The sequence below is a fragment of the Saccostrea cucullata genome, unplaced genomic scaffold, assembly GCF_032062105.1.
Source record: "Saccostrea cucullata isolate Sc308-1 unplaced genomic scaffold, CSIRO_AGI_Scuc_v1 ctg4195, whole genome shotgun sequence".
In the NCBI taxonomy this organism is placed as follows: domain Eukaryota; kingdom Metazoa; phylum Mollusca; class Bivalvia; order Ostreida; family Ostreidae; genus Saccostrea; species Saccostrea cuccullata.
In genome coordinates this window covers 29,129-47,464 of record NW_026935448.1, presented here as the reverse complement: position 1 = coordinate 47,464, position 18,336 = coordinate 29,129, and the positions used below count along the sequence as shown (strand labels likewise).

General features: G+C 34.6%; 2 protein-coding genes across 2 annotated transcripts; one reads left to right on the top strand and one right to left on the bottom strand.

Annotated features, from left to right (window-relative positions):
• Window positions 1-11,036: 11,036 nt before the first annotated feature.
• On the bottom strand, window positions 11,037-12,041 carry LOC134242901 (uncharacterized). Its single transcript, XM_062725104.1, has one exon. The coding sequence runs from the start codon at window positions 12,039-12,041 to the stop codon at window positions 11,037-11,039; it is 1,005 nt and encodes a 334-aa protein (XP_062581088.1).
• Window positions 12,042-16,612: 4,571 nt separating this feature from the next.
• Window positions 16,613-17,315, top strand: LOC134242900 (serine-aspartate repeat-containing protein C-like). The gene is made up of 2 exons (XM_062725103.1): window positions 16,613-16,765; window positions 16,908-17,315. The coding sequence occupies exons 1-2, from the start codon at window positions 16,613-16,615 to the stop codon at window positions 17,313-17,315; spliced, it is 561 nt and encodes a 186-aa protein (XP_062581087.1).
• Window positions 17,316-18,336: the final 1,021 nt, after the last annotated feature.

The window sequence follows — 18,336 nt, the reverse complement described above, 5'->3', positions numbered from 1 at the left end:
CTTTTAGAGTTTCATTGTCTTTGTTTTTCATCTCATCAACTTCAGCTTTAAGTTTCTTGACAAGTTTGTCAATTTCTCTGTGACAGTCCTCTCCATGTTTTGTTATGGCTGTTGAGAGTTTTTCATATTTCATGTCTATTTGACTTAATGTATTTTGTACATCATCTGCTATGTTCTGGTAAGTTGGATAGATGGATTGCTCTAATTCATGAATTTCTCTCTGGACGTCTGTCCTCTTTTTAAAAACGATGTCTTTAAGCAAGTGGACGTCATGATCTTTGTGTTTTTTAGAGACAATACAAGCGGAGCAAATCGGAATAGCGCATTCCCTACAATGCAATTCACAACTGTTATCTACGTGAACTTTACATTTAGGGCAGAGGTGAGTGGATTTCCTGTCCTGAAATTCGACGACTCTGTGATCCATGAATTTATCAGAAATCATGTGTTTCCCTACGCAAGCTGTGCACAGGTTGACAAGACATGTATCACAATGCATCTGTACCACAGCGGTCTCACACAGGTCACATCGCATCACATCCTGGGCACTGGTGTGGGGGTCCATGCTTAGAAAATACTAGTAGTGCCTTGCAATGCAGAAAAAAACACCAGTTTAATTACAGTACAACTGTTGATTTTCTCAGGGCAAAAAATTGCACATTTGCATTATGAACATCAGATATACTCCAGTATGTTCCATAGCAAGTATCAGTTCAGTGTGAATTTTTATAAAGTTGATATTTCGGTCAAATTATATACTTTTTTACTGTATTTTTTTACTATAATACTAGTAACAATGTGTCATAAAAATGTGTCATAAAGAATTCATGGTCTACGGAAGAGAAGGAGTACGTTGACAAACACCTTTGTTCGTGTCAAGTCTGTGATATAAAAATGAAGAAAAAACTCCCTAAGTAACCGCCCCGGTTATATATACCGGTACAGATGCAGGGGGGGGAGGGGTCCATGACCCTTTATACTATTTTTATTAATGGTCTATTGCTCAAACATTTGTAAGTGACAGTTTGAAAAAAAGGTTTATCGAAAAGGAAGAGTGAGCCCAGATAGCATGACTATGTTGGGCCAACGTTGATAAAAGGTTGTATGGTTGGCGTTGGGGGAACAACGTTAGCCCAACGTTGGACCAATGTTACCATGTCAACCTTCTCGATCATGTCGAAATTCCTTTGTTGGCCCAACGTTGGTCAATCGTAAGCAACTTCCATTCACTTTACTTTCCAAGGAAGGAAGGATGCTAATGTTGGGTCAACGTTGGCCCAATGTTTGTAATACACCCTTAAAGAAAGTGTCTTTTAAAGTTGGTAGTACTATGTTGGCCCAAAGTTGGCCCAATGTTTGTAATACAACCCTAGGGAAAAGGCCTTCTCAAGTTGGTAGTGGTATATTGGCTCAATGTTGGCCCAATGTTTGTAATACACCCTTAAAGAAAGTGTTTTATTAAGTTGGTAGTCGTATGTTGGCCCAACGCTGGCCCAATGTTTGTAACACACCCCTAAAGAAAGTGTCTTATCAAGTTGGTAGTCGTGTGTGGGCCCAACGTTGGCCCGATGTTTGTAATACACCTTTAGGGACTGCTTTTGTTTAGATGTGATATTTTTAACATTTTAACTTTGAACTTAATTCCCAGATAGGAGGACATCGTTGGTCTAATCTTACATTATGGCTGTATTATCGCTGTTGGGTTACCTTTATTGGGCCAACGATGGTCTAACATGGAATATCGATAGTTGGTTATGTATAATGGGGCCAATGTTGGGCTACCTGTTGGCGTTATATCATAAAACTATTATCATGAGAGAAAATATTTGTTGGGGGATTGGCATCGGCCCCAAGTTGGCCCAATTTACCATGAATCTGGCTGAGCATCATGGGTAGACAACATCCGGGCTACTTGTAAAATCCGCGCCATTTTTAATCTGACACGAGCGTAATGAGACTGATACCTTGCTGCTTGCATATCTGCACCACTTTGTAAGTATTTATAATATGTTTGCTTCAACATAGTTTAATTAATGTTTATAGTTTAAAGGATATCGTGTACAAATCTGTATAAATCAGACACGGGGAAGTGCAGAGGCAAGGTTTGGTTGGGTCAACACTGTCCAAGATAGCATGCTAACATTGGGCCAACGTTGGGCCAGTGTCATTGGTTACATTGGGACAATGTTGGCAAATGACATTGGCCCAATCTAAGTGCTCATCGGCCCAATGTTGGTCCGATATGTTGGGCCAACGTTGGTCCAATGTCGAGTGTTATTTCTACAGATATTGACCCAACGTTGCGCCAACATTGGTTCAATGAATGCGACACTGGGGCAATGTTGGCCCAACGTGAACAAGAACATTAGGCCAATGTAGGCAAATGACGTTGGCCCAGTGTCAATTTGCTCATTGGCCCAATGTTGTCCCGATATATTGGACCAACAATTTGGGCCAATGTGTATAAACATTTAATGGTTACAAATGCGTATATTAACAAATTCGATCGTCTCTGCAATCAGAAATAAATATACCACCATTCCTACTTGAAAATACAAGTTAGCTAAAATAAATTTACAAAGCTTGTTAAAATTCTTATAATTTGTCAAAACAAAATAAATTATCAGTGATTGAATTTATTGTTTCTATACAAGAAAAATAAATGAAAGTATAAAATAACAAATGTGTTTTGATACAGTTTTGATACAGTTAAAACAATAAATAATTTTCCCCCTATTTAGATTGAAATTTGTGTCTAGTAGAATAAATTTCCGAAGTCTACCACTCATTTTACTTATATACACTTAACGTCGAGCACATGATCAAACATGTTGAAAATGTTGAACATGTTGAAATTAGAACAAAATTTATTCAGTACTAAAACATAAATTGGGTTCTTTCATTTAGAATTTGTTCAGTGTACCTAAAAATTTTCTATACATGTATTTTACTTTGAACAATGATTTATATGGGGCAACATTGAATCAAAATCGCTGTGATGATGATGATCAAGCTAGAAATTATATGTATAAAGGCCTTCATCAGGCAAGCTAATCGCTTAATCACGCCATGAAACAAAAAAGACGGTTATTCCTTAATTGACAGCTTAAACATATAGTGATATACTTGCAATTTAATCGTATGTTTATTCTTTACTGAGGAAAGTAACAAATGTATTAAGTACCAAAATACTACAATTTTAGTGCTACTGGAGATTCTAAAAAGACATTGAGAACACAATCAAAGAATGGCTGAGGTATGCCAAGGACAGGGATGGGGAAGGAAGAAACGGACATAGAAGAAAAGAAGGGGGAGGAGGAGACTCGGGAGAGAGAAGAGGAGACTTAGGAGAGGGATCAGATGAAAAGTGGCAGTGCCTAACTTTTTTCTGTTATATACTGTGACATACCTGTAGTTCTACCCTTTTCTGTGTCTGTTTGTCGGTAACAAACACGATGCAGATACCAGAAACATTTTTGTGCAAGTTAACAAAATGGCGGGATTCATTTTAGTATTATTTATTTATCATTAGGGGACTTTGTTTATTTTTTAGACGTGCTTATTGATACCTGCAATTTACTGAACTTGTGCATAAATTTACATCAGCGAGGGAGTATACAGTCATGTAACCCTACATGCATCACTTCAAGTGAGCATCAACTTTTTGTTCTTTATTAATGTTTTCTTCATGCACTGAGCAACAAAATTCTAGTATGTTATAATTTAATTTTATATTTTGATTTCTTTTTCCTAAGTTTTTTTTTAATTAATGTAGGGCTACTTACAATGCAATACTTGTTGATTGTAATTCTATGAGATATTGTGAATATGTATTTATCTATTAATCTAGCATATATATAGTATTAAAGGGAATTGATATTACCATTAAACTGTACTACAAAACTAGTATAACCTTATTATATATGCATGTAGTTTGCTATTCAATTGGCCAACCAATGAAGAGCAAATGAGTTGTCCTGATGGAGAGCTAATAAGATATAAATCAACGTTGGCCTAAAACTGATGTTTGCCTAATATTGAAAGAATAAGTGGCCCAACAATGGCTCAATAATATCCGTACGTTGGTCCAACAATAAGCCAACAAGTTGGTCTGATTAAGGGCCGATGAGCAAATTACCGTTGGCCCAACATTAATTGCTTGCAATGGCCCAACTGTACAAAAATGATGTTTGTCCAACATTGAAAGAATACATTGGCCCAACAGTGGCCCAAAATTAACTGTTACATTGGCCCAACAATAAGCCAACAAGTTGGTTTCATTAAGGGCCAATGAGCAAATTACCGTTGGTCCAACATTAATTGCTTACAATGGCCGAACTGTACAAAAATGACGTTTGTCCAATATTGAAAGAATACACTGGCCCAACAGTGGCCCAATATTAACTGTAACATTGGCCCAACAATACGCCAACAAGTTGGTTCGATTAAGGGCCGATGAGCAAATTACCGATGGCCCAATGTTGAATGCATACGGTGGCCCAACATAAGGAGCATTGCTGGCCCAACAAAGGTCCAATATCATCCTGCTATCTGGGAGGGTTAATTCCCCCTACATTTATTTTTCTTTTTCAAATCTGTTGTTTCCATCAAATTGTCGCCCGAAATCAAGTCCTAAAAGTACCCTGATTGACTTTGCAAACCGAAAAGATAATCATACAGAAACTTCTAATGCAAAAATATGGGGTGTTTCTCCAACCGTTTAACATTAACAAATAAGAGTTGATGGTTATGAATAAATCTGACAAAAAAAAATACATAACATCATATTATTAAAATAATTTACATGTAAACCTTTACCTTGTTTCAGTAATGGCGGACGTATGTAATATGATCAAATGATACACAGGTATCTTAATTATCTACATGATATTTATTTATCTTCATCTGGAAGCTAAGAACATTTAGATATCTTCTTTAGGTAGGGGTATATTTTTTATTTAAAAAATAAGAAACGACATGTGCCTGTGTTTGACACATGATTTTGAAGAATTTCGGATTTTCTTTTAAAGGAACTACATGTATAAGTGTGAGTTGCCGAATTAAATCGAAGTTCCCGAAAACACATGTACAAGATATTAAATATTTTATTTACTAATCAAAAATACAAGTACAAATCATGTACAACATTGTTATACCTTTAATAATGTGTTCCTATACAAATCTATACGGAAAAAAAAGTTGCTGAGCGGACATATAAAAAAATCGATGTTGGACTGCTGAGTTAGATGTTGGACCGCTTACATCACAGAATGGACGGAGCTTAATCTCATTCTCATTTGTTGGTGTTAAACAGTGACAGACCTGATGTTACATTACGGAATATAGTACAAAATACATGTATGTCTAAAAGTATAAAATAAAATGAAAGGTATATAACAAAACATTTATTGAGAGAGTTCTTGGGCAAGATGCGTTTGGTCCGACAAAACGCATGTTGCCCTCGAACTCAGTCAATAAATGTATAATATCAATAATTCATCAAGGCAACTGATCACACCTCTGATGTTTCGGAGGTCTGTGTTTGATCTGCTCCAATTTTGCATTGTTTTTTGGACTTCTGAGCTTGAATACTGTTTGTTATCTCCATATATTTCATACAATATATTTCATTTACCAATCAAAAATACATGCACAATATGCAAGATATTTTGTTTACCAAACAAGGGTCCCAAAAGGCATTTCAACATACATAGATGCAAAATTTGAACATATTGTACAATATTAATTTATTCTTTAATATACTCAACAACAAAATTTAAGTAACGCATAATCAGATTTAACATGATAATCTAGTTTTTCACTTTAAGTCTATATTTCAAAAGCGATTTTAGATGTGTCGTGATAAAAATCAAACACGTTCGAGGATGTAAATTGAAAAGTTAAGTTGATGCCATTGTCGTCACCTCATAATTCTAGGGGCATACCTCTTAACCAAACAATATGTTCTTTGCAACGTCTCAGCGCTAGTAAATTTCCAATGTATGGGCATCATGCCAAACTCCTCTCAAACTCTTTCATACAATTTGTGCAAATTTATACTGATTTCTTTATCCAGTAATTGTAGCAGCAGTTTGTACAGCAGTTCTGAATCGATTGCGCAGGTATTGAAGGGGGGTCTGACGGTCCTGTCAGTGTTTGGTAACACGCGTACGGCCAGATTTTAGTCTATCAAGCATGTTTCTAACTTGTTGGAAACGTACGTTTAACCGCTGCGAAGCCGATTTATGTACACCAAATGCAGTTGCAACGTCCTGTTCACGTAGCTCAGGTTATCATCATCGTTAACCCGGTTGCGTTCATCTTTGTTAAGGCGTGGCATTGCAGCATCTACATTGCAATCAATTCTTAAATATGTGTTTAGTAGGTCAGTGTTTATGTTATTTCTCTAAATCCAAAATATCAATGAAAATAGACCCACAATTTACAAGAAATCATGTAAAACCATGATTAATCAAGAGAAATAATTCAACACTTGGGTTTTAAAAGCTGTCCTTTATAAACAGGTCACAGATATCCAATGATTAAAAAAAGTTTTTCCGTATACTTTTTCAAAATTTCTGTACGTGTCAAGTTTCTGATTAAAAGAAAGGAATAGTATTAAATAGCAAATTTGCATGTTGATGCAGCTTGTGTTCTTACTCTCGCTGCTAGCATTGGCAAATTCTAGAGCTTTAAAAAATTCCTTATACATGGCTCCAAGAAGTAGGCTGATCATGATTTTTACCATTTTGCTTTTCCTAATAAAATTCACCTGGCTTGGTATATGTTTCCAAAGTTTATATTACATTTTTAGCACCAACATTTTCTGAAATTTGATTTTTTCTGTAAACCTGTACTGAGTGTCTTTTGTCTATATTTGTAATTACATTGAAGTATTACTAATATTTTCCAAATCTATTACATTTTCCAGTTCTTATGAGAAAAAATTCTAATATATATTCTATATGATAAGTATTGTCCTCTCATTTTTTAGGTCCTAACTAGTACAACGTAGGTTAGATATTTCAGATAATTGTATTTCTATAAAAGCAATTGAATCAATATATTCCTATATATTACTGTAAACGTGGAAATTTTGACGATGTGCTAATTTTGAATATATTGACGATTCTTCTTTCCTCGTCAAAATTTACACTCGTCAAACTTCAAATCATATATATAGCGTTACAACAGACATTGACCATTATACAACTTTACCGTTTAATTTTCTCGGCTTTCCTTTATTTAGACTAGATCAAAGTTACTGTTAATTTCCTTTGTAATAAGTTATGAAAACACAGTGATCTATAATCACACTTTTTAAAAACCATTGAATCCAAGCTAGTGAATCAAATACTTGCATGCGTAACTTAGCGTAATTATCACGCTGTGCTTGACCAAGTTTGTCACCTCAGGCAATGATCGCTTATAATGAAAACAAAATACGAAAGGTTAATTTATGTAATCAAATTGTACACACTTATAGGGTTTGTACAATCTAACACACTGTAGATGGTCTAACTCAAACTCTGGCATTCACTTTTTTTTTACTTCGTGAATTCAAAGGTACATAACTCTCGATTCAATATTTCGTCAAAATTAACACTCGTCAATTTTCGTAAACAAAAAATCGTCAATTTTTCAACTCGTCAATATAACCACGTTTACAGTATTTTCTGTTAGAAGATAAAAAGTTTATCAGCATCTAAAATAATATATGAAAAAGACTACACCATTATGCCTATCAATAATGCAAATTTTATTGTGAACATTATTCCAGTTATGATTATAAAATCAGGAAATCAACATATCACTGGGTGGTTTGTATATGATATTTATTTGTGACTGACAGGAATGATTGTACAAAATAACATGAATGTATAAAGTAGATGTGTAACTATGTATCAAGTAATTCAAAGTAATTGAAAAAGTAATTAAACTGTAATCGCCTTATATAGACACAATTAGTGTTAAAAATGGAGTAAATTATAATTACATGCCAAATTTTAGCTGTAATCGATTGTATTACGATGACAAGTAATCGAAAAAATCTCTTCGATTACAGATTACCATTGATTACTTGAAAATAGTAATCATTGCAAACGATTACGATGCCTGCCCCCCCCTTTCCCCCACATTCTGATTATTTAAAGTAGACATGATACGTTTTTAAAAATGCATACTCAGTTGAGTGGGAATTTCTGATTCAATCAATGAAGAAGTTCAACTTCGGCGACAACTTTGTCAGATGGATCAAAATCTTATATACAAACCCTTATTTTCACATAAAAAATAATGGCTGGATTTCTAGAAAATGTCACATGAATAGAGGCATCCGACAGGGGTGTCCTGTCTCAGCTTTATTATTTCTATTCGTAATGGAAATTTTATCTACAAAGGTAAATAAATCAGATAATGTTCAAGGTTTTAAAATGTGTAATACGCAAAAGGAAATAAAATGCATACAGCATGCGGATGATAGTACTTTTCCAGTCAAAGATGAAGAATCTCTTAAACACGTAATTAAAATCATTGAAGATTTCGGGTCGAAATCAGGTACAAAGTTGAATCTATCAAAAACAGAATGTATTCTATTGGGAGAACTTAAACAGGACATGGAAGGGAAGACATCTCTACATGGTGTCAGAATTAACTCTAAAACAATAAAATGCCTCGGCATATACATCGGGCATGACAAAGCAGAAAGAAATGAGAAAAACTGTCTATGCAAATTAAGAGAATTTGAAAAAATACTTGACTCTTGGCGAAGCAGAAAATTAACTATTTTTGGAAAATGTCAGATTATAAATTCTCTATTAATCTCAAAAATATTATACACTGCTTCAATATTAGAGAACCCAGAGCAATCTTTCATCAAAGGTCTAAACAAAATAATATTCTCCTTCATTTGGGGTAACCGTGAAAGAATTAAACGCAAAACCTTAATAAGAAGCATAAACGAAGGCGGAATCGGTATCACTGACTTTGAGTCTAAAGTCAAAGCTATTAAAGCCTCATGGGTTACAAAGATTACGAAAGATAAAAACAGTCTACTCTCTCTCGTAAATGCTGTTTTGTACAAAAATAATATAGATTTTGCGTTTTTAACAAATTCAAGCGTAACAAATTACAATGATCTCATACTAAACTCCCTTCCTGAGTTTTATAAAGAGGTTGTCTTGGCTTTTAATGAATGTAAGGATAATACTCTTACAAATCTTGCAAATCAGAATATTTGGCTTAATAAAAACATTAGTTTTAAAGGTAAACCACTATTCTTTCCGAATTGGACCAAACGGGGTCTTTTGTTAGTAAAAGACCTTTTTAATGACAATGGTTTCAAAACTGTACATGAAATTAAAGAAAAATTAGCATCCGCTAATAATTTCCTTTGCGAATATCTAATGGTAAAGACCGCCTTAAAGAAACACTATTCACGCATAAACATGCAAACTATAAACTTTGTAAACATAAACGCTAATCAACAATTCTATTTTGATGGAAAATTTGAAGATATTTCTAATAAAAAATCTTGTTTTTTCTACAACATTTTAATAAAAAAGAAATCACACAAGCCAATCATGGAAAATATCTGGTGTAGAGAATTCCAAATAGATAAGAGTCATTTCGATACTATATATGAAAATAAAGTTCGCTCATTATTTGATAAATCTGTATCAGAATTTAGTTATAAGCTACTACATAATCTGTTGACTACAAATCTATCCGTTAGTAAGTGGGATAAAAACAACAGTGGCAACTGTGATTTCTGCGATACACAAGAAAATATCAAACATTTGATTTTCGAATGTTACTTGATAAAGCCAATCTGGAGTAAAATTTCTCAACTAATAAAGATAGATATAACATGGAAAATGATTGTTATAGGCTTTATTATTTTCAACAACAAATGCACTTTTATTTTAGATAATACATTGTCATTCTTGGCGTGTAAGATTTACAAATATAAAATGAAATGTAGAATTGTTAAAGACCAGGTTACATATGAAGGAGTGTGTCGCTTTTTAAGAAACGCGCTGATGCAGTTGTATTTTACTATTAAAAAGACAAAATGTATAAATTCAGATTTTAACATTTTTGAACTGTTGTCACAAAACTTATAATAATATGTATATTAAATGTATCAATTATATATGTACTAGAGGGTGAGCTGGCCCTCTGCATGTACATACATGTGGCAGGACAATATGGACTGTGAAGGTGAACTGTAAAAGCAAGTCCTGCCGCATGATATTACTGTCAACTATTCTGTTTGTAAAAATTATATATATTCTACTATAACCTTATACTGGTTTTATAAACATGATGTCACTGCTGCATATTTTTGAAGCAGCTAACTATCGTCTATTGAATTGTATAATCATGATGTCATTGATACCAACTATATTTATAATACCGTAAATCTGGAAATTTTTACGTCGATTTTATTTTGCGAATTTGGGTCAAAATGCTGTTGATTAATTTTTACGTTTCAAAATTTTGCGAATGACCTCTGCTTTGTGTACATTTTCTTATTGGTATTTTATTTTTAAGAAAAATATTTTTGCGAATGCAATGAACTCGCAAATTTGCTAAAAATTTATCTACAGCAAAAATTTCCAGATATACGGTAGTTACTTTCTACTAAAATCATACACTATATTACATAAGTTTATGCCTGATATATTTATTTAACAAAATTATTTCTTGATTTACCTATTATACATGTATAAAATTTGTTACCGATCCAGGGAGCCCCTGGCACCCCAGGAGAGGTATATGATGAGGGCCTCTGCGGAGGTGATGCCTCAAATATGAAACTATGCATGTATTTGAAATAAAATCTTTTATTAAAAAAAAAAATGCATACACTTAGCAAAGCAATATATCATTATAATCTGTAATCTGAAATTAAAAGTCAGGGTTGAGCTTGAGACAAATCTATAGTATAAGAATACGTAATTAATTTAGTTATATTCATATGTTTATTCTATTTATCTTTAAAATTTGTTGACTACTTTAGAAATATTTAGAAATCACTTCAGATATATGATTTTCTTCATTTGTCCGTTTTTAATCTGAGCAACAAACAGACCGTCATTTGTATCTGTACACAATCCATGGGGTTTACTCAGTCCGCAGTCTAAGTAACGGAGGAACTGTCCATCCTGGTCTATGATGTGGACACAGTAATTCTCTAAATCAGCTGTGAGGATGTGACTCTGACTGTCTGATATGATTCCTAGTGGATAGAATGGTTTGTTTTTTGGAGCAGGAATACGTCCAGTGTACCTGAATCTTAGTTTCCCTGCATGATTGACCACAACTACTGCTCTAGCTCCATAGTCAGACACACAGATATCCAGGTTTCTGTTCTCTGTTATGTAACTACCAAATGAATAGAGAGGTTTACCCTTATCATCAAACTGAATGATTTGTTTCTCTGTGGAGCTAGAGAAACGGACAACCGTTGATTGTTTGTTATCATCATTGTTCAAGATAACCAGGAAATCACCAGAGAAGGTACCACAAACACCGCAAGGTTTCCAGTTCTGTAGTGTGAACATCTCCTCTATTTTCTCATTCTTCACAATGTTCACACTTCTATCCCAATAATCAGTATAAACAAGATCTTCACTTTTTGTAACTGCTATGTCGTATGGCTCGTGTCTTGACTTGGTTGTGATTGACTTGAGTAGTGATCCGTGATTGATGCTGTAGAGTTTCATGGTGTTGTCACCTCCACTTGTCCAGATTTCTTCATCACTCAGACAGGCCACATTGTAAAGCCCTCCATACTCAGTGTCTATGATGGTGACAGTCTCTGGTTCATGAAGCAGCTGTTTGACTAGAGGAGAGGATCCAACTTCTGTTCTCTTCTCTGGTAAAGGAGACAATGCAGCTTCTACATGTAACAAACCATGTGCTGTAACAGTTCTTATGCTGTAACCATGCTCATCGGCTGTTATTGTTGTCGGAATAATTTTTCCACACACATTAGAGATCTGTTTCTGTACAGAAGGGAATGAAAATGTTGCCATTGTTACGTTTAATTTAGACGGAAGTTTCCTGTATTTCTTCTGGTCTAATTGGAAGTTTAACACTTCAAAAATATCTGTAGAATCTATTAATATGTATAGAGAAATAATATCATCATTTATCTTCGTGGTGCATGTCTGTATGTTTGATAAATGTGTCTTTAGAGTTTCATTGTCTTTCTTTTTCATCTCATCCACTTCAGCTTTAAGTTTCTTGACAAGTTCGTCAATTTCTCTGTGCAAGTCCTCTCCATGTTTTGTAATGGCTGTTGAGAGTTTTTCATATTTCATGTCTATTTGACTTAGTGTATTTTGTATATCATCTGCTATGTCCTGGTAAGTTGGATAGATGGATTCCTCCAATTCATGAATTTCAATCTGGATGTCTGCCCTCTTCTTGGAAACGATGTCTTTTAGAAAGTGGACATCATGATCTTTATGTTTTTTGGAGACAATACAAGCGGAGCAAATCGGAATATCGCATTCCCTACAATGCAATTCACAACTGTTATTCGCGTGAATTTTACATCTAGGATAAAAAAGAGTTGATTTCCTGGCCTGAAATTTGACAACTTTGTGGTCTTTGGATTCATCAGAGATCATATGTTTTCCTACGCAAGCTGTACACAGGTTGACAAGACACGTATCACAGTGCATCTGTACCACAGCGGTCTCACACAGGTCACATCGCATCACGTCCTGGGCACTGGTACGGGGGTCCATTGTTAGGAATTACTGCCCTGAAATCGACCAATTAAATTACAGTAAAATTGATGATAAATTATTTTATTTTTCAGAATAAATTTTTTTCACGATATAAACGTCACGTACTGTAAATCACGTTTTATTCGCGAGAACTTTATTTTCGCGTAATTACGCGAGACAATGAGCTCGCGAAAATTTAAATTAAAAGTATTCCTTACCGTTATATAGAGAAAAAACAACAATTCGTGAAAATTTTGTCTCGCTAATAAAGAGTCAATGACTATATCGCGAAAATAAGGTCAGGTGTCGCAAAAATTTAGTGATCTACAGTATATGTTTCATATTAAATATATTTATTATCAGTCAATGTAAATTCTATAACAGTCTACATTTTTGTTCAACTTGAAAATTTTTAACTATAATAATTAGTTTGTAAAAAAAAAAGTGTCATAAAAAACTTATTTATGTAGAATGTCGAAGAATTCATGGTCTACGGAAGATAATGAGTACACGTTCACACGCACAAAGTCTGTGATACCGGTATACAAAAAAACCCTCTTTAAGTAATGGTGGCGACCATATATACATACACTCACGCACAAAATGGGACGGGATGGGGGGAGCGGGCTTGCGACCATTCAAGTTTTTTTTTTGTTATTTTCTATTGCTATATATAGTAATTGTGCTTTATCATTAGCTGACCTATTTTTGTATTCATATAAAGCAGAATTTGTGCAAATTCTTTTGCATGAAAAGGAGAAAACACTTGCTGTGGCCTTCAACTCGACATTTAGATATATCGACGACGTATTGTCAATTAACAATTGTAATTTCCTTTCCTATATATGTTTATAAGATATATCTTGCCATAATTTTGGTATACTTGAGATTAAAGAAACCTGCAACACCTGTTTCATATTTGGATATATTACTTGTAAAAGACGTTAATGGTAATCTAACAACCACGCTCTATGATAAGCGGGATGACTTTAAGTTTTCTATCGTCAACTTCCCTTACTTATGCAGCAATTACCTTCATTACCTGCATACGGAGTTGATACGTATATCTCAGTTGATTCGGTATGCACGATCATGCTCTACGTATGAACAATTTCCAAAACTAGCTAAATTATTGACAAACAATTTGATGAAACAAGAATATCAGCAGTTTCATTTAAGGTGGCTCATTACATCCACAGTTTATTTTAGATTTCAATACAGCACCACTTATAATGTAGATGTCAAATATCCAGATGGGGGTATTGATATCATAAATATTTTTTTATAGAATTTTTAGTTTTTGTTTTATTTTAGTGAAATGTTTTATTTCAGGTTTATTATTCACAGAATTTCAGAACTTTCAGTGTCAAATGTGGTCGATACAATGTTCTTATCAGCAAATACAATTTATCATTTAATCAAATGCTGGGTGACCTTTTTTTCATCGTTACTGAGTATTGTTAGTCCATTTATTCATTGAACTGACGACGGATTTTTATATTTCCCGATCATGACAATGAGCACTAGACGGGTGTGACCGGTCAGCAGGGGATGCTCACTCCTCCATGGCACTCCACCTGATCCCACCTCTGATGTTTTGGAGGTATGTGTTTGATCTGCTCCTGATTTGTATTGCTTTATTGGGCTTTGATATTGAATACTGATCGTTATCTCCATATCCTTCATAGTAAACTTGCATGTTGGTACAGGTTGTTAATTAGTCACTCACGTTTTGTTGCTGTAACATGTGGAAGGTCGAACATTTGTAAGTTACAGGGTTTTAAAAAACGATAACGGTTTATCAAAAAGGAAGAGAAAGTTCAAACCCCCCACTCTCCAAGAACTTTCTATTTAGGTTTATTTTTATTTGCCTGATTTGTTGCCCCTCCCCCTTTCTCAATTCGTCGCCGGCAAGTCCTCAAAATATCCTACATTGTATTTGACATTCCAAAACAAAAAGATTAATCATGCAGTTACAGCTATATGAAAAAATTTCAAGTATTCCGACTGTTTAACATAAAATATTTACATTCAGTGTAATTTTCTTTATGAAATCCATCAGAAATCCATGAGTTTAAATCTCTATAACACACGTGAAACCTTGTCACTGCGCGTTAGAATACACAGTAGGAATTATATGCATTTTCAATACTTTACGAACACCGAAATGTACATTGTGTGAAACAATTTAATTTAAAAAAAATAGCCTTGTTGAAATGACGTTAAAATACAACAAATGTGCATTTAAAATTAATTTGTCACTTTTTTTCTCGCAATGTTCTTTTGCGTTATTTAACTTTTCGACGTCACAAACGTCACGAACGGCTCTTACGTCTATAAAGCACACCAGTTTTGAAGGGGGCTAAATTCACATCAAAGATTACCGAAATAAACAATTATGAAGAGGAAAAATTAAAGACTGTAAATATAAGTATTGAATTCATATTTTTGGATGTCGTCGGTCCTGTAACACACCTGGCGGTTACCAACAAATTATCATACCGCGCTAAAGCGCATTATTCAATTTGTCGGCACGGCCAAGTGTGTTATAGGACCGAAGACATCCAAAAATATGAATTCAATGCTTAACAAATAACAGTTATTGTATTTAAAAAATATATAAGATTTCTACATATAATTTAATGATTTACCTTGTTTTGGTAATGGTGGCTGTATGTAATTTGATCAGGTGAAACACGGGTATATCTTGGTTATCTACCTGGGTTTATCCTCAACTGAAAGCTAAGGGCAGTTAGATATCAGTAGACTTTGTGCTCTTATAACTGTCATACACCCTGCGAACAGTTCAGTAACTTCATACTAAAATTTATCGTACGATTTTCTAGAACGAACCAAACAATATTGCTATTGGATTTGGTCATATATGCTCTTTAACATACGATTTTGAACAATTTCGGGGTTTTCTTTGAAAGGGAACTACATGTATCAAAAATACATGTACAAGATAAAAAATATTTTAATTACCAATCAATGATACATGTACAAGTTATTTTATTTACCAATCAATGATCCATGTACAAAATTCTTTATTTACCAATCAAGGTCACCGAAAGGCTTTTCAACAAACATAAATGTACAATTTAAACATATTTTTAATATAAATTGTTTTTTTAAAAGTAAAAGTAAGATTATTTCCAAAGACGGTGTTTTTTACCTGTTTTGTCAGCTGGGATCACCAAAACATGTGTATAACAATTGTGAACATGAACTTGTATCTTATTTCAACGATGGCGACAGGCAATGGACAAATTGATCAGAAAAAGCTCACTTGAGCTTATGGCTCAATGAGCTTAAAAGTAGGGGAGAACGGGGAAAAAAGGAACAGAACAGTAGATTACTGAGACAGAAAAGGAAATCTATAGGCGATTTCGGTTCTAATGAAAGTAAATACCATATAAAAGAACTCTGTATTGCAAGTATTAAAGATGTTTGTCCTGTTTAAATTAACAGTGTAAATCTTCAAGTTATTATCTTGAGATACCCTACCAACCAATGATAACTCGGATTATTGATGTTGACCAGATGACGAATGGTAAAGAACCCGAGGACAGGGTAGCTTTCAGTGATGACGATCTACCAGCTGGTGTGGAGGAGGACAGCGATAATGATCTAACAGCAGGTGTGAGGCAGGGCAGTGATGATGATCTGCCAGCTGGTGTGTGGGGGAAGACAGTGATGATGACCTACAAACTGGTCTGGAGGAGGACAGTGATGACGATCTATCAGTTGGTGTGGAGGAGGACAGTAATGACGATCTATCAGCTGATGTGTGATGGAGGACAGTGATGATGATCTACCAGCTGGTGTGTGGGGGAGGACAGTAATGACGATCTATCAGCTGATGTGTGATGGAGGACAGTGATGATGATCTACCAGCTGATGTGTGGGAGGACAGTGATGACGATCTAACAGCTGGTTTGGAGGAGGATGGAGGCTGGTTTGGAGTAATGATGATCTACCAGCTGGTGTGGAGGAGGACAGTGATAATGATCTTACAGCAGGTATGTGAAGAAGGACAGTGATGATGATCTACCAGCTGGTGTAGGGGAGGACAGTGATGATGATCTACCAGCTGATGTGGGAAGGACAGTGATGACAATCTACCAGCTGGTGTGAGGGAAGACAGTGATGATGATATACCAGCTGATGTGTGGAAAAGACAGTGATGATGATATACCAGCTGATGTGGGGGAGGACAGTGCTGACAATCTACCAGCTGATATGGGGAAGGACAGTGATGATGATCTACCAGCTGGTGTGATGGAAGACAGTGATGATGATCTACCAGCTGATGTGGGTGAGGACAGTGATGATGATCTACCAGCTGGTGTGGGGGAGGACAGTGATGACAATCTACCAGCTGGTGTGTTGGAGGACAGTGATGACAATCTACCAGCTTGTGTGGGGGAAGACAGTGATGATGATCTACCAGCTGGTGTGAGGGAGGACAGTGATGATGATCTACCAGCTGATGTGGGGGAGGACAGTGATGACGATCTACCAGCTGGTTTGGAGGAGGATGGAGGCTGGTTTGGAGTGATGATGATCTAGTAGATGGTGTGGGGGAGGACAGTGATGATGATCTACAAGCTGGTGTGTGTAAGGACAGTGAGTTTTTAAGGACTAGTTAACGGCGAGAAATATTCGCGATGACGAGGCTCTTGCAAACCTCGCGAAATATCTTTCGCACGCAAATAAAAGTTAGTTTACATTAAATGTTTTTTCAGGTTTTATATATTGTTGTAAAGAAGGAAGGGGTTAGTAACAGGAACAAAGTGTTATTTTGAATTTACAATGTGACAAAAAAAAAAGAATTAATTTTTAAACTGACTTGTCAAAACTTTTTTAAATGTTCGAAGACAATCAAAAACTAATGAGCAGATCAATACCGGCTAGCTTTGAACAATAACCAGCCTCAAATTTTCTGCAAAAGTTTACATTAAAAGTATACATAGGCTTAAATTTTTACCAGTGTACATGTGTAATGTAATTTTACCATAGGGTGATCCGGAACTTCTAATGATGGATGAAGAAACTGACAACAGAAAACATTTCAATCTGAAGTCAATCATGAAAGACTCCAACAAAAAGAAGAAATTATCTGGGAATCAAAAACCAGAGGGAAATTTTCAGGTATATCCATGTATATTACTATATATTTTTAATACCAGTATTTTTTCAGTTTTCTAAATATGTTTTGCGTAAAATCCTGCATGGATATTCTTTACTTCATACATTTTTTTTAAAGATAAAGTTAAGAATAATAAATATATTTGAGAGAAATATTTTGGGTAATTACAGTAAAATCACTTATTTTAGTTTCGTGGGGTCATTTTTTTATGGTTTAAGGAAAAGTGTAATTTTAAGTAGATTTGAATTTAATGTAAAAGAAGTGTTATGTTGTTTTGATTAAAAAATTAATCAAATATGGAGGCAATGGATTAATGGGTTTCCTCAAATCATGGAAACAATTAAAATAAAACCCGAACAGAAAAATGATTTGAAAGTTATTAATTTCAAATAATTTTTTATAAATCAATAATCAATTCTAAATAATTTTCAGAGGTAATTT